Source organism: Pipistrellus kuhlii, unplaced genomic scaffold, assembly GCF_014108245.1.
Source record: "Pipistrellus kuhlii isolate mPipKuh1 unplaced genomic scaffold, mPipKuh1.p scaffold_m20_p_9, whole genome shotgun sequence".
Lineage (NCBI taxonomy): Eukaryota > Metazoa > Chordata > Mammalia > Chiroptera > Vespertilionidae > Pipistrellus > Pipistrellus kuhlii.
This window is the reverse complement of record NW_023425595.1, coordinates 10,926,527-10,952,307: the sequence shown is the minus strand read 5'-3', so window position 1 is coordinate 10,952,307 and position 25,781 is coordinate 10,926,527. Positions and strand designations below refer to the sequence as shown.

Below are 25,781 nucleotides of genomic sequence, written 5' to 3'. Positions count from 1 at the left end.
CTCAGCCAATACTAAAATTTATGCTCTACTATTAACAATAAGCGAAAGAAAAAAAGTAGATGAGATTTATTGAGTAATTGATATTGTTTAGCCTAATTGTAAATTAGAGTCCAAATAACCAGGCTAGTCCTGACCACCATTTCATCATACAGAGGTCCTGCCCTTGTCCCAAACCTCCCAGCTAGGCCCATAGCGCCTCCTAGTGACCACACCATGCCTGAGCAACCAGACATACATCCAGGTCCCAGACCTTCATGGCGGGGCCAACTAGGCACACCTGGCACACAGTCCACAAACCTGGAACACAGAATTGTATCAGGGGATGAGCTCTCTGTGTGTAACCCTAACAACTATTCCTTTACCAAGATGCTCAGGTGAGGTATCAGACCGTCCCCAGGGCTCAGACTTCCCTCCAGGCCCTAACTGCCCCCACAGGACCCAGACTTCTGCCTGGGGCTCACACCTATACCTGGGACCCAGACGATGATGGTAGGGCCAAAAAGTTTATCCCGGGCCCAGGCCTAAAACACAGAATCCAGACTTTTATCCTGGTGTACTTCTCAATTTGTAACCCAGACCACCATTTCCATAACTCAGATGTCCAGGTGAGCTACAAGACTGCCCCCAGGGGCCCAGAAGTCCCTCCATGGCCGGAAAAGCCCTCCCAGGACCAGACATCTGTTGGGGCCCAGACCTACCTCCTGGTTGCAGACCATTATGGAGAGGATCAGAAGGCCATTTCGTGGAAACCTACTGGAAGCCAGTGCCTATTCCTTAATTGGAGTCCAAATAACCAGGCTAGTCCTGACTACCATTTCATACAGAGGTCCTGCCCTTGCCTTAAACCTCCCAGCTGGGCCCATGGCGCCCCCTGGTGACCACACCATGCCTGAGCACTCAGACTTACATCTGGATCCCAGACCTTCATGTCTGGGCCTAGTAGCCCACCTGGGGCCCAGGCCACAAACCTGGAACACAGAGTTGTATCAGTGGACGAGATCTCTATGCGTAACCTCAACTACTATTCCTTAACCTAGATTCTCAGGTGAGGTTCCAGACCATCCTTATGGCTCAGACTTCCCTCCGGGCCCGAACTGCCCTCACAGGTCCCAGACCTCCACCTGGGGCTCACACTTACATCTGGGACCCAGACTCTCATGGCGGGGCCCAGGCCTAAAACACAGAATCCAGACTTGTATCCTGGGTATACTTCTCAATTTGTAACCCAGACAACCATTTCAATAAGCCAGATGTCCAGGTGAGGTACCAGACCACCCCCAGGGGCCCAGAGTTCTCTCCCTGGCTGGAAAGGCCCTCCCAGGACCCAGACCTCCGTTGAGGGCTCAGACTTACCTCCTGGTCGCAGACCATTATGACGAGGACCAGATGGCCATTTCGGGGAACCATATGGGAGCCATCTATATTTGGGGGACAAAGAAACCAAGGGATATAAAGGGAGAACTTCCTCCATATTGACTCACTCAGGATTTGGAGGACTGACCCCTGAGTCACTGTACTAGTACATGTGAAACATCTGAAAATAAATGTTTTTGTTTTTGGTTTTGGGTTTTTTTTTTCTGTATCTTTGAGCACTGCTGCATATTTTTCAGTCACCTGGTAAATTCTGAATTATGCCATTACATACTGCCTTTGAATAATCCACAACACAGCCACAGTCCAATAGATCCGGAGGTAAACTCTGTGAATTCAACTAATACTAGAGGCCCAATGTGTGAAATTATGTGAGACCCCAGACACGCCATGCACTGCCGTGGGACCCATCAATGCATCTCCTGGTGACTGGTCACTTGATCGTTACAGTGTTATGGTTCCTGGCTTTTTATAATATAGATTGTATGTTTTGTACTATTTGTTGTTTCCTCTAGAACATTTTCCTTGTATTACATCACTTTGAAAATATCTGAACAACAACAATAACAACAACAACAAAAACACGCAATGACATCTTATAAACATGAGCAATTATGTTATGATTAATCTTTTGGAATCCAATTTGCTTAACAGGTAAGGAACATTCACTTGAAATTTTACATCTGTGTACTGATTACAAACATAATAAAGAATTAATAACTAAAAACAAATATTGTTTTAATACATGTGAAACAACTTACAAAATGTTTAACTACATTTTATGATTTTGTCTGAGGTTCATTAAATTTTGTATTTAAGAGGTCACAATATGTATGCATTATATTGAAGTGAGTTAACTTGCTATTGTATTTTGCAGCCTACAAGTAATGATTTAGATTGCACCAAAAACCTCAGGTGTGGCTCAGCAGTTGAACATAGACCTATGAACTAAGAGGTCACTGACTTGATTCCTGTTCTGGGCACATGCCTGGGTTGCAGGCTCAATCCCCAGTAGGGGGCATGTAGGAGGCAGCTGATTGATATTTCTCATTGATGTTTTTATCTCTTTATTGCTCTCTCTTCCTCTCTCTCAAATCAATAAAAACATATTAAAAAAAGAAAAAAAAGAAAAAAAGAAAAAAGATCTGCCTTAGCTGGTTTGGCTCAATGAATAGACCGTCGACCTGTAGACTGAAGGGTCCCAGGTTCAATTCCGGCCAAGGGCACATACCTTGATTGCAGGTTCCTCCCCGGCCAGGGCCCAGTTTGGGGCTTGTGCAGGAGTCAACCAATCAAAGTGTTTCTCTCACATTGATATTTCTCTCTGTTTTCCCCCATCTCTCCCACTCTGTCTAAAAATCAATTGAAAAAATATCCTTGAGTAAGGATGAAAAACAAAGATCAGTGGTTATCAGGGCTGGGGGTAGTAGGGGAGAGATGAATATACATAATACAGAGGATTTTTAGGGCAGTAAAAATTCTCTGTATAATATTATAGTGATGGATATAAATAATTATATGTTTTTTTCCAAACTCATAGAATGTATGACATGAATGAACCCTTAGGTAAACTGAGGATTTTGATATGTAAATATAGGTTTATCAATTGCAACAATAGCAACAAATATACCATATTCCGGCTAACAATGTTGATAATGGGGAGACTATGCATGTGTGCAACAGGGGTATATGACACATCTCCGTACCTCTCCCTCAATTTTGCTGTAAACCAAAGCATTCTAAAAACTAAAGTCTTTAGAAAATGTTCAACCATATCAACAGGGACATTGTAAAGTGAAAAGTAAGGTCACTTTCCTGGCATTTTAAAATCAAAACTATCACCCAAACACCTTGTTATTTTACCCCTGTTCAACTACGGAAGAAAATCTTACCTACATAGTTCATGTCTTTCAAGACAACCTAAAATTCTCAATACCACAGTGAAATAAAAAATTTATGATTTTAAGGTGCTTAGTTCTTCCTCTCTATTGTTGAAACATCTCATGGTCAAAAAAGAGCAGATCATCTTTATCTCTCTTTTTTTTTTTTTTTTTTACAATTCAACATACAAACATTGATGAAATATCTACTATGTGCAAGCAAAACCAACAAAATACTAATTTCCATGAAAATAAAGATCAGGAAACTAAATCCCAGAAGACAAAGTCTCCTGTGCTTCATGGCACTGTACCATTGTATAAGCCTTTATTTAAATTGTCAATACTTCATATCCAGTACTTCTTTAGTAAGGACAATTCATTATTAATTACTAGAGTATACCTTTTCGATAATTTTTTTCAAAGCATTTTTTACCTCCTGATTCCTCAAGCTGTAGATCAATGGATTTAGCATGGGAATCACTACCGCATAGAATACTGAAGCAAATTTGTCTCTGTCTAGCGAGTGGCTTGACTTGGGCTGAAGGTACATAAAACTGAGGGTCCCATAATAAATAGTGATAGAAAACAGGTGAGAAGCACAGGTAGAAAGGGCTTTCTGTCTTCCTGCAGCAGAACGGATCCTTAAGATGGCAAAGACAATGAATACGTAGGATAACAGAACAATGATAAGAGAACAAAAAACATTGAACCCAGCAATGATTAACAACATCAGCTCTTTGACTTGGGTATCAGAACAGGCCAGAGCAATCAAGGGAACATCATCACAGTAAAATTGATTGACCACATTAGAGTCACAGAAAGACATGTGGAATGTTGCCACTGCTTGTATGAGTCCCACGGTGAATCCGTAAATATAAGAGCTAGTGACCATTTGAATGCAGAGTTTCCTAGGCATGAGAACTACATAGAGTAGAGGTTTGCAGATGGCCACATACCGATCATACGCCATGACAGAGAGCATTAATAATTCCCAAACGGAAAATGTGATAAAGCAACACACTTGAGTGGCACATGCATAAAATGACAGACTTTTAATTTCACGAAATGAGTTCACGAGGGTGTTTGGTGTGATGGTGGAGGTACCATAGAAATCAACAAAAGCCAGATGACAGAGGAAAAAATACATGGGTATGTGAAGTTGAGGACTGACCTGAATTAGCACAATCAAACCCAGATTACCCAAGGCAGTAACTAAGTAAATCAGCAGGAATACACAAAAGAGAATGGCTTGAAGCTGTGGATTATCTGTTAGACCCAAGAGGATGAACTCAGTGACTGCTGAATAATTGCCTTTTGCCATGAAATAAACAATTCTGCAATGAACTCTCCCAGAACGCACTCTCTGAATAATCTTGACTCGTGAGATAAAATCAATTCAATGTGGGAAGATGCCCTGAATCACGAAGAGGTTATGTTAAGTTCAGTCTACCAGTAAGTAGATCTCTGACAGGAATTATGAGTAGGTTTTACTTATGCCTTCACTGTGAAAGAGTTTGGTCCAGGCAGAAAGTCCAACATAGAAAATCCACTATAAACAAAAAGGAAAAAGCACTTTGATTAAAGTTTTACTTGGTTTAATAGGAAAAGAAAGTAGGTTATACTTGGTTAAGTTATAAATATTATTTAGAAACTGAGGGTAGATGTCTGTTCTGAGATATTTGGTTCAAATCAACACTAGCACAATTGCAAAGTCTGTGTTGTGCTTTTCTTGAAATATAAAGGTAAAAAAGAAACATTAAAAATGTAAGTGATTTTGATAGCCTATATGAGTGGTTTCTTAAATTGTACATTTATCTTATAAAATTATAATTTCATCATTTTATAAGAACATTAAGAGTTACCAAAAATAGATGTGAAAGATATAAAACTCATAACAAACAGCTCCAACAACAGGTAAATATCCAAAACATATAAAGAATTCTTACAACACAACACAACACAACACAACACTAACCAAGCAAACAATCCAGTTAAAACTAAACAGAGAACCTGAACAGATACTTCTCCCAAGAAGACACACAAATGGGCAACAGATATCTGAAAGGATGCTCAACTTACTAGCTACTAGGAAATGCAAATAAAAACAATAATGAGATATTACCTCCCACCTACAAGAGAGGCAATGACAAGTGTTGGAGAGGTGGTGGAGAAAAAGGAACCCTCATTCACTGCTGGTGGGAATTGCAAACTGCTTACAGCCACTATGGAAAAAAGTTAAAAATCAAGTTACTATATGAACTAGTAACCCCTCTTCCAAAAACTTTGAAAACATTTATTTGCCAAGATATATGCACCCTTCTGTTAATAGTAGAAATATTCATAGTGGCCAAGACATGGAACAACTGAAGTTTCCTTTGATAGATGATTGTATAAAGAAGATATGGTACATATGCAATGGAATACTACTCATCCATAAGAAAGGATGAAATACTGCCATTGTGACAACATGGATGGATCTCAAAAAATGTCATGCTAAAAGAAACAAGTCAGACAGGAAAAGTAAAAAAAACAAAAAAACTATGATTTCACTTACATGTGGGATATGAAACTGAAAGAAACAAATGAACAAACAAGAAAGATAAATAAACAAAAACTTATAGACACAGACAACAGTATGGTGGTTGCCAGAGGAAAAATAGGATTGTGAATTTTCTGGCTATATATTTTGGAAGAATACTCAGCAGTGAACAATTTTTTAGATTGCAAAACAGCTTTTAATTATGAAGAGACATCGTTTTAGTATCTATCTCCAAGTTAGTAAATGGTCAAAAGTGAATAATATTTGGGCAATATTTAGAATAACTAAATTTCACAGGGCATTTTTATAAATTCAAGCTGTATTATAAATGCTTAAAAGCTAGTGGAATTGAAATTATGCCTTTCTTTTCTAAATAGAACAAAAGATAAATTAACTTGATTTTCCTTTACTTCTACATTGTCTCAGGTAACCTCACATGCACCTTGTATGGTTTAGATCACATGTGTCAAACACAAGGCCCGCGGGCCAAATCCGTCCCGCCAGGCCTTGCAATGTGGCCCGCACCGTGCTGTCATCACTGCACTCCGCTGCGTTTCCATCACAATGACAGTTTATGACTGTTCAGTAAACCATTCGGCCCGCGATTTAGGCTGGATTTTAGATTTTGGCCCCTTCTCTGATTGAGTTCGACACCCCTAGTTTAGATAGATAAAACATAATCCTATATAATAAAAGGGTAATATGCAAATTGACTCTAATGGGGGAACGACCAGTCACTAAGAGGTACACTGACCACCTCTTGGTCCCTTCCTTCGGGGACTCTGGTTGCCCAATGGTGAATTTGGAACCGAGGGTGGGTGGCAGCAAGGGGTGGGGCTGGCTGCTGGCAGAAGGGGAAGTTGAACTTGATTGGAACCCAGGCCTAGAAACCGTATCCATGCACGAATTTTGTGCACCCGGCCTCTAGTAAAATGTAAAAAGCATCACCCTTTATTTATTTTTTCTTGGAAACTTTATCTTGATCACTACTTTATCTATTTTTTCCCTTTTACCACTTTCAAACCAAAAATCTCAGAACAGACATCTACCCTCAGTTTCTAAATAATATTTATAACTTAACCAAGTATAACATTTTAAGATTAGGTATAATAAATATAAAAATTATCCATTTAAAAATTATTTTACTCTTAAATGTCTTTTTATCCATTGTATGTTTTAATCCTATGACAATAGATTTATCAGCCAACACTGTTTTCACCTTTATATTGCTATGGGAACTGAGGCATGCATAAACGCAATAAACTGTCTGAGATCTTTTGCTGAGGCAAATGTTAGACCCAGCATTCACATTAAGATTAAACTCCAAGGAATCCATACTCCAACAGAACAGCAGTGATGCAGTCAACGCACCAGCCTGACAGGAGGTTGTTAATTCTCTTGATTTAATGATAAGGTTTTGGTACATAGAATACAGACTCAAAATCTGCTACAGGAGCTTTGTGAGCAAATGGGGAGCCACTGAAATTTTCAAATGGAAGGTAAATGTGTCTAAATAGAAGATGAGGAAAGAAACATTGAGAACTGTAGATTAGACTAATCTTATCTCTCTATGATCCATTAAATTATATAATTAAATCAAAGTGGACCCAGACCTAAGAAATTTTTAAGAAATATTTTTATTTGAATGTAATCTCTCTCTAGGGATTAATAGCATATTTCTAGTATTTGGTCATTAGCATTCAAATGAGTCTAAGATAAAAATTATTAAATGATATGAATGATTATCAAACTCAAATCCATTTTCTGTATACTTAAAATTATAAAATTATCATTGCATTTATTTGAAAAATACACTCGAATATTTATGGCTATAACTTTTTCTATATTATAGTGTATTGTAATTTCCATCTATCAATTGCTCCTTCAAATTTATAAGGAGAGTTGGTATGATGGTTTAGGTATTTAGGCTCACAGAAACAAAAAAATGATATGCAAGTGCTCACAATTTACTATTGCCCTTTTTCACACTGTTTAATCTTTTTTTTTAAAGACTCAAAATTTAGTAACTTTGTTATTTAATTGATAAACTTGTGAGAGCTTGCAAATACTATAGAGCCTATTGCTATTCTTTAGCAATAAGCATGTGTTCTTTTACTACCCCACATTGCCTACGATGTTCATTGTGTTATACTATAACACAATCAATAGCAACCAACTTACCCAAGGTTTACCTGTTGTAACTGCATATGATCCTTGTTATTGCCAAAACGGTCTATAAGTTTCAATTATTTTGAATATATTTGTTTAGAATGTATGATGCCCCTCTGGGATTCTATCCATGAATTAAATTATTATTATATTTTAAAATAACTGGAAACAATATAATGAGGTCTCATAGGCATAGTAAAAAAGCAGTTCTCTCAAAGAGTCTTTTGAGACCAAAACAGGCTTCCAGGTAAGTGGAAAGCCATGTTAAAATAATGATATAAATAAAATTAGGATGCACTACTATTATATTTAATAAAGGCAACTTGTTAAATACATCAATATGAAAATGTTTTACAGTTTTTCAAATTTTCTCAAAATATTAGCAAATCAGGAAACAATTATTTAAACTATTCATCTTTGCTTTTAATGTGGGATATTGTCAATGCACCAGAAAATCTTGAACTAGGGATTTTGGTGGGGTGGAGAATCTGAACTTTAGTCTCTGTTCTACTTGTAACTAGTTATATGTTCAAGTATTAGCTTTTGATTCATTCTTTTATTTGAGAAATGAGGAAATTGGTATACATTCTTATGAACCAAAGAATTAATCATTTTAATATTTTTTTCTATTTGAAAAATGAGATAATGGTGGTTAATTCTTATGGTTACTTTTATGTTCAGAAATTAGATTCTAAATAAACAACTTCAGAGAAATGTATTATTCTTTGAATAAATATATAGAAATTATATTGAGACAGGCATAGACATGGAAACAATTCAAGTGCCCTTTGATAGATGGTTGGACAAAAAAGATATTGTATGGATATATAAAATAATACTACTCAGCTATAGAAAAGATGAAATACTGACATTTGCAACAACATTGATGGATCTTGAGAATATCATGCTAAGCAAAATTTGTCAGACAGAAAAGGTTAAGAACCATATGATTTCACTCATATGTGGGACATAAAAATGAAAGCAACAAATGAACAAATGAGAAAAGCAAGTAAAAACTAATAGACACATGCCAGAAGCCAGTTTCAGCATGTCAGCAGGGCTGAGTCATCTGGGAAGGCTAAAAAATATCTCCCCCAAACCTGAATAGGATTGCTTGCTGCCAGACAGCTCAGAGCATCTTAATCTGCATGTTATCGCTTCCTGTTGGCCAAACATGAACAGCTGTAGGCTATTCCCCAAACTCACAATGCTTCTGTAAACCCTACCCTTTGAAGTGTACTATCTCCATCTTGCCTTAGGACAAATTGTGTTAATAAAAGCAGAGTCCTGAGTCAAGGAGGTAGTCTTTAGTTCCTTCAGCTGAAGCTTCTCTGATCCCCAATGCCTTTCAAAATTATCTTTCATCTTTGGACTCTTTATTGAATCTACGCACAGCTCCTTTCTCCAGATTGCTGAACCCTTTGTAATGCTGGGACCCCAGCAGACACAGACAGCAGTAGGTTGGTTACCAGAGGGAAGAGGGTGGGGAATAGTAAAGTGTAAAGAGGATCAAATATATGGTGACAGAAGATTTGACTTTAAGTGGTGGGCATACAATGCAATATATTAATCATGTATCATACACTTGAAACCTATATAATCGTATTGATTAATGTTGCCCTCTTATTTATTTTTTTTTTTTGACTAGGCATTTTGATAGTTTTTTAAGAGGAAGACAAATCAGACCACTTTAATTCGCTTAAGTCACTTTCTTAATTTCATGAACAGAAAAGTCTGGTTTCTGTTGTCTATGACTTTCTTCAGGGCGTCTTTCACCTCCTTGTTCCTAAGACTGTAGATCAGGGGATTCAACATGGGGATAATCACTGTGTAGAAGACAGAGGCCATCTTGTCTGTGTCAAGGGAATGGTTGGAGCTTGGCTGTAAGTACATAAAGATCAGGGTCCCATAGAATACGGTAACTGCCAGCATGTGAGAGCTGCACGTGGAGAAAGCCTTGCGTCTTCCCTCAGCTGAGCGCATCCTCAGGATTGTAGAAATGATGTATACGTAGGAGACAAAGACAACCAGAAGGGAAGATATGAACATGATGCCAGCACAGGCAAAGATCCATAGCTGTTTGGAGTGAGTGTCCGAGCAAGTTAGCTTGAGGAGAGGCATGTCATCACAATAGAAATGGTTGATGACATTAGAGTGGCAATAGGAGAGGCGAAAGGTGAGGATGGTATGAAACAGTGCCACCAGGAAGCTATAGCTGTAAGGGACAGACACAAGCCGAGTGCAGATTCTTGGGGACATTACAACCATGTAGAGGAGGGGGTTACAAATGGCCACATATCGGTCATAAGCCATGGAAGCCAGAAGCAAACATTCGGCTGTCATGAAAGCTAGGAAACAGCCTAACTGAGCAGCACAGGCATTGAAGGAAATAACATTTTGTTTGTATAAGAAATTCCCAAGCATTTTAGGTGTAATGACAGAAGTATAACAGAAATCAACAAAAGCCAGGTTGCTAAGGAAGAAGTACATTGGTGTGTTGAGTCTTGCATCTGTCTTAATGACTAAGATCAAACCCAGGTTGCCTACTACTGTGAAGAGGTAGATGGATAAGAAAACCATAAAGAGAGGCATCTTTAAATCCTGACGATCTGTGAGGCCCATGAGAATAAACTCCTTTACCTGGGTGCAATTGATCTGGGCCATGTACCATCAGTGTGTCTGGATAGAGAGAGGAGAATTAAACCCATATTAATTCAATTAACCTTAAAACTCTAAAATGTGCTTTTATTACTTATCATCCTGAAAATAAGTTTTATTGTTACTATGAAAGCATTAATATTAAAATGATTAGTAGTATACTTGGAATCTGGGATGGGCTGAAGAATAAAAGTAAATGTTTTGGAGGAAAAACTTATTTCTTTCACCCAAATCAATTGCATGATAAAGTTAAGAACTATATGGTAGTAAGCAGTCCATATTGGCTCTCTGTTCAAAGCTCTTGTGCATTTTATTATTTACAATTAAATATTAATTTTTCAAAACTTAAGAAAACTATTGGTATTGAAAAAAGTTAACATGAATAACACAAAGGAAAATGAATGTTCTGTGGTAACATCACTCTGACAAAACTGGTACTAAATTTATAATGTCATGTACCATATTTCTTTCTCTTTCACTTGTCCATTCAAATATTAAAAACAATTTTGAGGAAACTAATAAATTGCTTTGTTCACAGTGGACATGACTTGGTATATTGGACAAATAAAGTTACTAATACTTCATGTCTTTTCAATGACTAATGGCTTTTATATACTACACCTCTTGCTCAGGTAATTTCAAAAAGTTTTCATGCAATTTACTGAATGAGAGAAAATATTTGTAAATCATGTTATAATAAGAAGTTGATATACAAAATATATAAAGAATTCATACAACTCAATAGCAAAGAAAACACACACAAAACACAAAGAAAAACCCACAAAACATAAACAATTAGATTTACAAGTGGGCAGAAGATTTAAATACTAAACATTTTTCCAAAGAAGACAGAGCTCTTCTGTCACAACCACTCAGTAATATAATCCGAAAATTTGTTTTGTGGTCTTTAATTACTAAATTCCATTGCATGCTTCTCTACTTTCATATATGCTTTTTTTTCTATCCTCATTTCTACCAGAGAATAAAGAGTTGAAGGGAAAACTCCTAATTATCTTTCAAGGCCTACCAAAACCCTACCTCTTCTACAAAGACTTTTTGATTTCTAATTCCCATACTCTGACACCCAAGTTTCCCTCTTTGTAATGGAGACACATTTTACACACATTTCATTTATATAACATTTTACATTTATGGCAGCCATCTTCTTCCACATTTCTTCTCTTGATAAATTGTGGACTTTTATCAAGAGAAGATTCATAAAATTCATGACTGATTTTTTATACATTTTCTACCCTAGCCCCTTTGAGATGCTTGGTGTGGAGAATTAAAGATTAACGTTAGTGCCCAGCCAGCATGACTCAATGGTTGTGTTTTCCTATTAACCAGCAGGTCACAGTTCAAGTCCTGGTCAGGGCACATGCTCGAGTTGCAGACATGATCCCCAGTATAGAGTATTCAGGAGGTAGTCAATCAATGATTTTTTCCCCTTATCATTATGTTTCTATCTCTCTCAATAAAAAGATAGGTTTAAAAAGATTAATTTTTGGCTGAAACTGGTTTGGCTCAGTGGTAGAGCGTCGGTCTGTGGACTGAAAGGTCCCAGGTTAGATTCTGGTCTGGGGCATGTACCTTGGTTGTGGGCACATCCCCAGTAGGGGGTGTGTAAGAGGCAGCTGATCGATGATTCTCTCTCATCGATGTTTCTAACTCTCTATTCCTCTCTCTTCCACTCTGTAAAAAATCAATAAAATGTATTAAAAAATAAAATAAAAAGATTAATTTTTGTAATAATATTTCAATATTTATTCTCCTTGCTCATAATATGTCTTTCAGTGCATTATGAGACATATTGATGACTTGATTTCAATACATTCATTTCTTGTCATAGATAAAATTATTAGCTTTTGCAAAAATGAGAAGAATTTTGCCATAGATTACAGTCTAGCCAGTTTAGTGTCTGACTTATTCAAATAGTATAATTGATTCTATTTTGGAGATCTCACTCTTATTTTTATTTCAAACTAATAAGAACTATATTATATATAATATCAGAAATATATACAGAAATAAAATTATAGAGAACACTCTGCTCTATTTTCAGAAAATGCTTACCAAAATTTTTTTAAAAGAACATTCTATTCTCTTCCACTTAATTAAAAATTCCTTCTTCCCAATTTTAAAATGCAGCTTTTGAATCTATCTGAGTAGATGGCATTCTTATTTCTTCTGCAAGTGAGTTTAGGCAGCAACAAACTGCTGGGTTTTGTCAGTGACTCTAACCCAGGGGATCTTATGTAAGAATATGATGCAAGTAAGATCATCTGAAAAATTACAGTACAAACTCCATAGGATCCCAAGGCAGGCTGGAGATCAATTAACATTACCTCTGGTTTTGAGGGAACATCCCTCTATGGCTCTCCCTTTAGTCTAACATTATTACTCTAACTATCAATAGAGGCCCAGAGCATGAAATTCATGCACTGAGTAGGGGGTGTCCCTCAGCCCAGCCTGCACCGTCTCCAATCTATGACCCCTCAGGGGATGTCTGACTGGCAGTCAGACATTCCTTTCACAATCTCAGACTGCTGGCTTCCAACTGCTCACCTGCTTGCTAGCCTGATCACTCCCTAATCACTCCCTGCCAGCCTGATCAAAGCCTATCTGCTCCCCTGCTGGCATGATTGCATCCAATGTCCTGTAGGCCTGCCCACCCCTCCTCCCAACTGCCCTCTCCTACTGGCCTGCTTGCCCTTAACTGCCTATACTTGTTTCTATAACAATCGTTTAGGAAAGACTTTCTCAACCTTGGCACTTACTATTTTGGGATGGATAATTTTTGTGTGAGAGACTCTCCAGTGCTTTGTAGATAATTCAGCTCATCCTCTAGACAGCAATATTATTCCTTTACACCCCCTAGTCATGATGAAAATCAATAATATTTACAGACATTGACAAATCTCCCCTGGTGAAAGAAAATCATGCCTGATTGACACCATTAGTTTGCAGTGGTCTCTTGGTACGTTAATTTGAAATATGTTATTAAAACACTCATAAGTTATGTTAAAATACTCTTATAATCCTAAACTGGGTATTCAGAGTGCCTTCACTTTTGTTTATTTTTGGCCAATAACTCGTTATATAACTAGAAAATGAGATAATAGAATTTCAAATATACATTTTTTTTCATTTTAGAAATAACACAATGTAAATTCTTACGGTAGTTGCTACACATAAATTATAATTTTAAGCCAAACTTGCATTGAAAGAATGATTTCATTAAAAAGTGAACAAATCTTTATTTAGAACCAACTAAGATCAAGACACTCAACTAGTTTTATTATTAGAGGAGAAAAAAGATCAGTAAGGACAGGTCACTTTTGTTTAGTCAAATCATTTAAATTTTAAGAACCCAGAAGCCTGGAATCTGCTCTATTTTATTTAAATCAAATAATTCTGATCAAGATTCTAAAAATTGAGTTCATAATTTACTAGTAGAGACAAACACCATTTCAAAAGCTACACTTTATCAATAGAAGACCATAACCATATTCACCAACATAAAAATATATTCACAATTTACCTATAAACAGCTCCAAAAGATATTTCCTACTCTGATCTGCATATTCTGTCTTTATCTGATGTCTAAATGTCACTTCTTTTGGCCTCTATTTCAATGCACTCTTTCCCTCATTTAATAATATATGTTTGGAACTATTAATTTCTAGACACTGGAGTCTGAATATAGAGCATTTAAAAAACAGACAATATAGTAGACTACAAAGAATGAAAGCTTTGTCCAAATTTTCTTTATTTTTCTTGTCTCTTTTCTTCTCATTTGTGTTTTTTCCTTCCTTTCAGAACAAACAAACAAACAAACAAATAAATAAAACTCTGACATTTGTACATACAAGGCATTTTACTTCATAAAAAATAAAGTATGAATTACATTTGAAAGCATATGTGACTTTTTAGGGGCAATCTTGTGCCTAAAATTTTTTTATAATCCCAACTCCACTCAATTGTTCCAACATTCATGGACATCCATTGGTATCATTAATGTAAATAGTCTCCATTTGTCAATAACAATATTCTCTCCATGCTTCTCTACTTCTTCCCTTGCCATTCCTAGACCCTTCCCTACAAACAAACAAAAAGTATAGTTAAAGGGAAAATTCTATTTACCATTCAAAACCTGTGGAAGTATCGCCTCTTCATTGAAGAGCCACTTCTCATGTTGAGTTACCAAATTTCACATTTGATCCCAGTTTAGAAATTGTTTCAACTTTGTTTTTTTGTGGATCATAATCTTATTCTTTTTTTTAATTGAATTTATTGGGGTGACATTGGTTCACAAAACTATCCAGGTTTCAAGTGTACAACTCAGTAAAACATCATCTGCACACTGCAATATGCTTCAATCTCTCCAAGCAAAGTTTCTTTCCTTCCATGTTTCCCCAGCCCTTTGTTCACCTTAAGCAACCCTCCTAACCCCTTTTCACTCTGGCTATCAAACACTGTTCCATACGTATATATTTATATTTATATATAGTTTGTTTATTTGTTTAATCTCTTCACCTCCTTTCATCTAGCCATGCCCAAGCCCCTTCCCCTCTGACAAATGTCACTCTGTTCCATGTAGTCATGCTTCTGTTTCTCTTTTGTTCATTGGTTTATTTTGTTTATTAGATTCCACATATAAGTGAGATCACATGGTGTTTACCTTTCTCTGAATGGTTTATTTCACTTAGCATAATAATCTCCAGGTCCATAAACTCAACAGTGGTCTATACTTCTTGATTCAAATGATATTAAAAAAGAGGTAAAAAGTTTTATTTTAGATATACTCGTTAGTTTAATTTTGTTAACTATTACAAGGATTTTAGCCATCTTTAATTATAGTTCTTCAAGATGAAACAAATCATTATAACAAAAGATATCCAGGAATTTTTAAAAAAGCAATATATATATATATATATATATATATATATATATGTGTGTGTGTGTGTGTGTGTGTGTGTGTGTGTGTGTGTGAAAGATTGAATGACTTACTTCTCTAATCCACATTTTATTGCTCTGTTTTAACTTACTTAATTATTTTCTTACTTTTTTCCTGACTCCCAGAAATATTTATTTCAATTTACATATCTGCACAACCTTTAGCAAAGTTTGTGAACAATACCTAGCTTCTGTGTTAACTATATAACTACAAGACCTTTAGTTTATTTTTTCAATTCCCAAATCTTGGCCTCTTTTAATTCCAAGGATTACTTGGAAACCTGTGAGTCAGCCACCTAAACTTTACTTTCTCTGACACACTGGCAGCCTACCTTACCTATCTCTTCACTCACCTACAGAGTTCTATCACATTGATTTAAAAGAACAGAATAAATTTGTCAGCAATCTCTTTAATGCAGCCTTCACATCCTTATTCCTCAGGCTATAGATCATGGGATTCAGCATGGGGATCAAAAGTGTGTAAAACACAGAAGCCATTTTATCGGTGTCCAGTGAATGGCTAGTTCGAGGCTGCAAATACATGGATAGTAGTGTCCCATAGAAAATTGTGATGGCTGTCATATGGGAAGCACATGTGGAAAAGGCTTTTTTCCTTCCTTCTGATGAACGTATCCTTAAAATGGATAGAACAATGTTGAAATAGGATACTAGTACTATAGTCATGGAACAAACCAAATTTGTAGCTGCAGACACAAAAATGACTGTTTCTGGGAAGTAAGTATCAGAGCAGGACAAGGCTAACAGAGGGACAGTATCACAGTAAAAATGATTGATCACATTGGAAGAGCAGTAAGACATAGAGAATACAGAAGATGTTGTCACAATAGCTGTGGAAAAGCTATAGGCATACGTGAGTAATACTAGCAGAAGGCAGATCTGGTGAGATAAAACCACCATGTAGAGCAGGGGATTACAAATGGCCACGTATCGGTCATAGGCCATCACAGCTAACATGGAAACTTCAGCTACAATGAAAACCAAAAACCCTCCCAGTTGGGTGGCACATTCATAATAGGAGATGGTTTTCTTTCTTACTAAAAAGTTGATCAGCATTTTAGGGGCAATGACAGTAGAGTTGCCAAGGTTGATGATCGCCAAGTGCCGGAGGAAAAAGTACATGGGGGTCTGAAGTTGAGAGTCAACACTGGTGAGAGTGATAATGCTCAGGTTCCCAGCCAAGGTCAGCCCATAGATGACCAGGAAAACAAAGAAGAGTGGAATCTGGAGATCTGGACTGCTCGAGATACCTCTTAGAATAAACTCAGTAACCCAGGTGACGTTTTCAGGAGCCATGAATTCATCTGTGTGGGGGAAAAAGGGAGACGTGGTTAGAAAGTGTAAGAGACTGCCATTAGGTGGCAAAGGCAATTTCTTAGGTGAGATGTCCTGGAATCATGTGTAATTCTAACTCAGTTATTAAAGTTTCTAGACCTAATAATAAAAATGTCAATCATTTGCGAGAGAGAAAAAGCAAGTACACCAATTTAAACAGATGATCCAGCATTATAAATGTTGAAGATTTACTTCCTACAAATTATGAGGATGTTATTAGTTTGTAAACAAACATTTGAAGCCATGATTCAATCTGATGTCTCTTGTATTGAATGGAAGAAAGACTAGAGAAATAGTATGTCCCCAAATAATTGAAAATGTCTTCTTATGATTTCTTCATCCCAAACCTCTTGCTTTTCCCCCCTCACAATAGGTGATTCTAGTCACTTATTCTGCCCAATTTTTTAATTCTATCTTCCATAACTTCTAATAGCTGGCACTTTGAACTTGCATATTCTGCCACTTATACCTGTTAACTGCTTTTCTTATTTCTCATATTAATAATTCAGTCAGAAATACATAAAGGTATGTCCACAGATCTATTTTTCAGGTTACTGATTATCTTTTTAGCTTAAAAAGATTATCTCTGTAAAAATTTTATGGCTTTTGTAATTCAATCCACTTTGCTTTACTGGACACAAATTCCTTTTTTTTTCCTCTTTCATGACTCTTTTCCTTCTTGCCCCTCAAGTTTATGCAAATCCTCATATTCTTTCTACTGTTTTATTACAACCTATAATTTTATTGATATAATTTTATAACATTAAAATTTTATAAAACATACCCCACCTAAATTTTTAGTTAATATTTTTCTTAATATTTATTTTTTAATACTCTCTTTTCAGTCAGGAGAGTTGAAGGCAACTCTGTAAATGAACATTTCCTTCCTTGGTTTTATTCTCTCCTTGAGAATGTTATAAAGTTTCTGTTCTTAAATATATATTATTGATATTTTACAGAGAGGAAGGGAGAGAGATAGAGAGCTAGAAACGTCGATGAGAGAGAAACATCAACCAGCTGCCTCTTGCACACCCCCTACCGGAGATGTGCCCGGAACCAATGTACATGCCCTTGACCGGAATTGAACCTGGGACCTTTCAGTCCGCAGACCTATGCTCTATCGCTGAGCCAAACCGGTTTCGGCTGTTCTATCAAACCAGGAATCAAACCTTGCTCCTGCTCCTGCAGTGTCTCTCCTCAAATAGGAGCCCTTCCTTTGGAGGTCTCCTCAACTAAAACCTTTGCAGGCTTATTTTACTGTCAGATAGATGGCTTATGACTGCATTGATGAGATATTATGCTTCTGTACATGTTACCAGATTTCATGGAAACATTTTTTTGAGAGAACTTGTGTTGGATGGTTACATTCTCAAAAATGATTATCATTTGGAGTTTAGGGAGTTGTATATCCAGTTTTCTCTCACATCCTATGAAACATGCAGTTTTCACTTCAGCTAATAATGCAGAAACAAAACTTTGATATCAATCATCTCAGTGAGCAAAATTCCATTGCTTCAGTCATGATATAATTTATCTAAGTACATAAGATGTAATGTCAGCTTTCATTTGGAAACATAAATAGCTGGATCATACTTAAAGCCTTGTATTCTGAACATGTTTTAAATATTGGAAACAAGCCTTACTTTTAATATTGCATTATTTGATTATATAGGATGTCCAGTTCTTTCAAAAATGAAAGTTGAGTTGCTCAGTTTGAGGAAGAGCTGGGATCTTTTAAAGGCCATTATAAAAAAAAAAAATGTATTTTCTACCCACCTGTAATGGAGAGTCTGTGTCAGCTTCAAGTGAGAATCTTTGTGTGGCAGTAGGAGTTTACGGGCTCTATAAACCTTTGAAACCCGAACTCTGAGGCACTGATGACTCTAGGATCCCCAAGTTGCCTTTTACATCCTTGGAAAAGATGCGACCTGAGATTGGTTCCTTAACTAGATCTCCCTCTAGGACAGTGGTTGACAAACTCATTAGTCAACCGAGACAAATATCAACGGTACAATGATTGAAATTTCTTTTGAGAGCCACATTTATTTTAAACTTATACTATATAGATAGGAACATTGTTATTAACTTAATTAGGGTACTCCTAATTTTGTAGAAGAGCCACACTCAAGGGGCCAAAGAGCCGCATGTGGATGGTGAGCCACAGTTTGCCAACCAGGGCTCTAAGAGTTCCATCAGATTTTCCTTGAATCTCCTCTGTGGCACTCTGGACCTACCTTAATGAACTTACTCATGTATTATTGGCATTTTGAAGGTTCATCATCACACAATGAAAATGATGTCAGTAAATGTTAGCATCCTTTCTTGGAAAAGTAAAAAAAAAGAAAAAAATACTACAATACATGAACAAAAGGTTTCTATGCTTAGCTTTTTCTCAGTATTTTTTCTCAAATTGCAATGCACATACGTGAAATATTTATTAGGATGTGAAAAACCCCTATTGTTCATTTTAGAAATGAAAAACAATACCATATCCTGTTATATGTACAAGGCTACTTATTACAGCTTTTTTTAGAGTGGCAAAAGGAAGAAAAACATAAAAAACAAAAAACTTTCCAACAAAGGATGCACAAATACAATGTGACTGATCTGCACTCCACAATAGTAAGCAGATATTAAAAACTAAAACAATAAAATAATGCTTATTGACTAAGAAATATGCTGATGATGAATCCTCAAGTAAGAAAGTTGCAGGGGACATGATGTATTACAATTTTTTTTTTCTTCTGAATCACAGAATTTAATTTGCTTGCTATCACCAATTTTGTTCAAATCTGGCTTCCTTGCTTCCAGAGAGAGCTTGAAAGCAGACCTTGAGTTCCACAGTTACACTGTGGATAGTTGTCTAAATCCATGTACATCTAAATCTTGAATCAAGCAATCATGGAACATTTAGTACAAAATAATCCAAATGCCATTCAGTTTTGTGAATTTTGCCAAAATGAGAAATCTTGCAGTATCTCATTTCCCCCCAGGTTTAAAGGTGTATTTTTTTTCCCAGTGAAATCACACAATAGTTGTCCTTTTGTGCCTAGCTTATGACTCTTAGCCTAATATTCTACAAATTAATTCATCTTTTAGCATGTGTCATAATTTTTTTTCTTTTCAAGGCTGAATAATATTATATAGTATCTATATACCACATTTTATCCATTTACCTATCAATAGACATAAGATGCTTCTACCTTTTGGCTACTGTAAGTAATGTTGCCATGAATAGGAATGTACAAATATCTTTGAAATTTTTGCTTTCAATTCTTTTGTGTAAAATACCCAGAAATTGAATTTTGGGTCATATAGTAAATCTATTTTTAATTTTTTGAGGAATAGCCATTCTGTTTCACAGAACCTGCACCAATTTTACACTCCCACCGACAATGCACAAAGCTTCTAATTCTTCCTCATTCTAGCCAATACTAGTTCTTTATCTTTTTTATATAATAGACATCTTGATGGGTGTGAAGTGGTATCTCATTGTGATTTTGATTTATACTTTTGTATTAATTAGTGATATTGAGCTTCTTTCATGTACTAATTGGTATATGTCCATCTTCTTGAGAGAAATGTCTACCCAAGTCCTTTGCCTATTTTTTTTAAATTCGAGTGTTTGTTCTCTGTTACTGAGTTGTTGGATTTACTTAAATACTCTGGATGTTATAATCCTTCATCAAATACATAATTTACAAATATTTTTTCCTATTCCGTGGGTTGCCTTTTCACTCTGTTGTTAGTGTTCTTTGATGTGCAATAATTTTAAATTTTGATAAAGTCCAATTTATTCAATTCTTATTTGTTACTTCGGTGTATGGTTTCATATCCAGAAGTCATTGCCAAACCCATTGTCATGAAATGTTTTCCTATATTATCTTCTAAGAGTTTTGTAATTTTAGCTTTTATATTTTAGGCTTTGACTCCCTTTGAATTAATTTTGTAAATGGTTTAAGGTAGTAGTCCAACTTTATCCTTTTGCAGATGGACATCCAGTTTCTCCATCATCGTTGCTGAAAATACTGTCCTTTCTTATACTGTCTTGGCATCCTTGTTGAAAATTATTTGACCATATATGTGAGGATTTACTTCTGGGTTCTGGGTTCTATTTTTTTTTTTATTGTTTAAAGTATTATATTACAAGTAGTAGTACACATGTCTCCTTTTTTCCCTTCTTAACCTCCCCTCAGCCTTCCCCACCCCCTAGCACATGCCATCACCCTCGGAGTGTCTGTGTCCCTTGGTTATACTTATATGCATGCATACAAGTCCTGTGGTTGATCTCTTACCCTCTCCAACTGTCCCCTGCCTTCCTGCTGAAGTTTGAGTCTGTTCGATGTTTCTTTGCCTCTGTATCTATTTTTGTTCATCAATTTATGAAGTTCATTATATTCCACAATGAGTGTGATCATTTGTAGAATATAATGATATAAAGATATTTATCTTTCTTAGATTGGCTTATTTTGCTTATCTTGCAAATGATAAGAATTCCTTCTTTTTTTACGATAGCGTAGTTCTCATTGTGAGATATACCACAGGTTTTTGATCCACTCATCTAGTGTTGGGCACTTAGGCTGTTTCCAAATCTTAGCCATTGTAAATTGTGCTGCTAGGAACATAGGGGTGCATATATCCTTTCTGATTGGTCTTTCTGTTTTCTTGGGATATACTAGTAGTCCTAGAAGTGGGACTACTGGGTCAAATGGTGGTTCCGTTTTTAATTTTTTGAGGAAATGCCATGCTGTTTTCCTCAGTGGCTATACCAGTCTGCATTCCCACCAGCAGTGCAAGAGGGTTCCTTTTTCTCTGCTTCCTCTGCAACACTTGTCATTTGTTGATTTGTTGATGATAGCGATTCTGATAGGTATGAGCTGATACCTCATTGTTGTTTTGATCTGGGTTCTATTTCATTGGTCTATATGCTTTTCTTTATGCCAGAACCATATTAAAATTATATGATAAATATATTCTCATTGATATAGATTCAAACAAGCCAGAAGAATATGAACTAAAAAGTAAATGTATACCCTTCACCTCCACTATTCCTCCCTCCCAACCAATTGCTCCCCAAAGGTAACTGCCATTAACACTTTGGTATTTGCTCTTCCATGTTTAGTTCTTTAGTATTTAGATTTTTAAAATTCTGTCCTATACGGATGATACTGAAGAATGTTATTAATATTATTTAACTTTAATCATAGATTGTGTACTAGTAAAGCAATGGAAGCAATAGAATTTGGAAAAAATATATATGTGACCAAGTTTTTGAAGTATAGTATAAAAATGTTAGTCAAGAAAATAAAATTCATTCATAACAATGAATGTGCTTAGGAACAGGATCTGAAGCTAACATGGTAAATACAATTGATATAATTAGATAATGTAATTTTGTATTTCCTTTAGTTTGTTGAGTTTGTTTTATTCCATTCTTCATTTTTAAAAATTGAAAAATTCAAGTTTTATTGAGATTACAATTATATTTATTTCTGGTGTACAACTAATATTTTGATGTCCATATATGTTATTAAATGATTACAACAATCAATATCATTATCATATTCATCACCCAAAATTGTATATCATATATTTTATGGCAAGAACACCTAAGATCAATTCTTAATAAAATAAATTCCAGTACATTCAAAAAAGGAAAAAAAATAAATACAATGCATGGATCTGAAATAAAGAGATCTTGGTTCATGTACTGATTAATGCCCTCACAACTATTACTTAGAATATGATGATAGATTGAAACAAGCATGGTTGAGGTATAAATTAAAAAAAAATCTAAATAATGCCTTTTGAACAACAAGGAGAAAACGAAGATCTGAGGAATCTGTACATTAGCTGAGTGGGACACAATATGAACGAAGCATTATGTTACCTGAATCCATGCAAAATATTGTCTCTGTGCACACAAGCTCATGAAGGAGACAAAATAGACACAACTGAAAATGCATTTCACCTTGCTTCTATCAGTTATCTTTCATCTTTGTTGCTACTGCTATAGATTGTTCAAAATATTGATGCCATTCCAGCAGATCGCTAGTTAATTCATTTATCCTGAGTTTTCTGATCCACAGTGAGCTTGTGTACCAGGAGGCTGCAATAAGCCAAAGTTAGCCACAGTGTGAGGACCTGTCAAAAGTGACTTTTTTCTTTTTTATGGTTCTTAGTGAAAAAAAATCTTCCCATATGCCCACTGTATCCTTGAGATAAAAATTATTAACTCAATCTGATTTTTAAACTTTATTCTGAGGTGGCGTGCTTTATATCCTATATAGCCTAGATTCTTTTAAAAATTAAAGTTATTGGGATGACAATGGTTAATAAACCTAGAGTCCTGAAACAGTTTGCTCATGCTGTGTTATCATCATTCACACATTTACTTGATTTCTTGCCTCCTGTCTTCATTGCACATTCTTTTTGGTTTAATTATATTTATCTTTAATATACAGTTACTGCTATGAAATATATATTACTCATTTCCTGGTTAATTTTATACCATTTTAAATATTTAAGACTTTTTTATGTTTATCTCTGCAAATCTAAATTTTTTAAAAACATTATGTGACTTTCCTTATTTCTAAATAATTTCAACTCTGACCTTGAAAACTCACTCAGAACTTAGATTATCTGGCTACAATATTTATCTGATTGAAGTGAAGAAGACTATGGGGAGATATCAGAGAAAATGTTTCTTCCAGAAGAAGAAGAAAACTCAGCCTGGTAAAACATTTCTAACTTTTGATGCTGTCATTGGACTGACAGAACATTAAATAGACCTGCCTTTGCCACTGGCTATTAAGATTTTATGTAGGGATTTTGCACTGATTAGTCAAAGTTCTTTTCAGTGCATCTTTCACTTCTTTGTTCCTTAGGCTGTAGATCAATGGATTCAGCATAGGAATCACCAGGGTGTAAAACACAGAAGCCATTTTATCAATGTCAAAGGTATGGCTGGATTTGGGTTGCAGGTAAATAAACAATAAGGTCCCGTAGAACACGACCACCACTGTCAGATGGGAGCTGCAGGTGGAGAAGGCTTTGTACCTCCCCTCAGTTGACTTCATTCGGACAATAGCCACAAGAATAAACATGTAGGAGACAAGAACAATCAAGAGGGAGGAGAGCAAATTACAGCCTGAAAAGATCAAAATGATCAGTTCTAGTTCATGTGTGTCCGAACATAGCAGGGATATGAGAGGGACACAGTCACAGTAAAAATAGCTGATGATGTTAGAGCCACAGAAGGACAGCCTAAATAACTTAATTGTGAGAAATAGTGACACAAAGGTACTGTACAGATAGGGAATAAGTACCAGCACCCATCGCACTTTCTCTGCCATGATGACCACATACAGAAGAGGTTTGCAGATGGCAACATAGCGATCGTAGGCCATTGCTGACAGAATAAACAGTTCAGTGATAATGAAAATCTCAAACAGTGCCAGCTGGGTGGCACACCAATTGTAGGAAATTGTATTTTTGTGCACCACAAAGTTTGCCATCATTTTGGGGCCAATGACAGTGGAGTAACCAAGATCAGTAATGGACAAATGTCTAAGAAAAAAGTACATGGGAGTATGTAGCTTGGAGTCCAAATGAGTCAAGATAATCATACCCAGATTGGCCAACACTGTGATCAAATATATGACCAGGAAGATTCCAAAGAGAGGTGCCTGCAGGCCAGGACTGTCTGTGATCCCCATGAGAATAAATTCAGTCACCTTGCTCACTGCAGTATTATTGTGTTTCTCCATATGGTTCTTGTAGATAGCCTGTGTAAGGTATAAAAGCAATACTTTTATTTGAGATGCTATCTTCTATGAGAATTCAATACATAATGTATGATATACAAAGGCATTTTCTGGTCTTAAATTATATCAATAAATAGAGACTCCTCTCTCCATCTGGCCAAAGCTAAACATATCTACATTCACATTGATAATTAGCTTTTTTTATTGTAATGTAAATTTCTGACAATAATTTTTTGATTGATAAGATATCCATTTCAATGGCATTCATCTTGAATAAATGTATTGCAGCTACACAAGTAGAGAAAGAGACAGGCTGCCTCACCCCTAAAGTTCCCATTTACAAAACCCTGGGTGACCTAGGTAACTTACTGCTTGAATAATCCCGTTTTTGCCTTCTTGTACTTTGTCTCATTCTTGGCTCTGGTAGGAAATACCTGAGGCTTACCCAAATAATAAGGCCCAGTGTGTGCCTTCAAACCTTCCTAGATGATAACATCAGTAGTGATAGTCTGAGACTGACACAACACAGTCATTGAAACTTTGGTAAAGTATGCTTTAAGGGGGTAAGATATTTTGTAGTGGTTGTTTTGATATAGCTATTATGACTTCCTTTTTTGATCCAAAGTCATCTGAAGTATGTCAAAAGACTTACCTACTCTATTTCAGCTTTTTAAATATTTGAAGTAATTTATAAACTAACATAGGCACCTAAATCATATAACTTACATTATTGACAATCACTATGTCTCTTTAACAACAAAAAAAGCCTTTCTAAACTTTTGGTGGAGTGATTGAGAAACAAAATATGTATGTATATATATATATATATATATATATATATATATATATTTCAATATTTTTCACTTTAAGTTCAGCTTATTTACCCAATACAAAATCTAAGTCCATGATATGTAAATTTTAGGATTTTATTATTGATATCTTAGTCCTTATTTAGCACATCTGTTTAGGCCTATGGAATCACTTCTTCTAATGATTTTCTAATCATATATTCCTCTTTGCACAAAAATGACTTGGTCATTCTGATTATTCATAAATTCTTAGTGAAGAGGCATGGAAATAAGAATACAA

General features: G+C 35.8%; 4 protein-coding genes across 4 annotated transcripts; all 4 read right to left on the bottom strand.

Moving 5' to 3' along the window:
- Nucleotides 1-3,633: 3,633 nt before the first annotated feature.
- On the bottom strand, nt 3,634-4,572 carry LOC118712629 (olfactory receptor 5AL1). Its single transcript, XM_036426556.1, has one exon. The coding sequence runs from the start codon at nt 4,570-4,572 to the stop codon at nt 3,634-3,636; it is 939 nt and encodes a 312-aa protein (XP_036282449.1).
- A 5,091-nt stretch (nt 4,573-9,663) lies between these two features.
- On the bottom strand, nt 9,664-10,623 carry LOC118712610 (olfactory receptor 1044). The gene has a single exon (XM_036426534.1). It carries the CDS (start codon nt 10,621-10,623, stop codon nt 9,664-9,666), a length of 960 nt encoding a protein of 319 aa, XP_036282427.1.
- A 5,316-nt stretch (nt 10,624-15,939) lies between these two features.
- On the bottom strand, nt 15,940-16,887 carry LOC118712614 (olfactory receptor 8J1-like). The gene has a single exon (XM_036426540.1). The coding sequence runs from the start codon at nt 16,885-16,887 to the stop codon at nt 15,940-15,942; it is 948 nt and encodes a 315-aa protein (XP_036282433.1).
- Nucleotides 16,888-23,744: 6,857 nt separating this feature from the next.
- LOC118712612 (olfactory receptor 8K1) lies at nt 23,745-24,702 on the bottom strand. The gene has a single exon (XM_036426538.2). It carries the CDS (start codon nt 24,693-24,695, stop codon nt 23,745-23,747), a length of 951 nt encoding a protein of 316 aa, XP_036282431.1. The 5' UTR covers nt 24,696-24,702.
- Between the last annotated feature and the right edge of the window lie 1,079 nt (nt 24,703-25,781).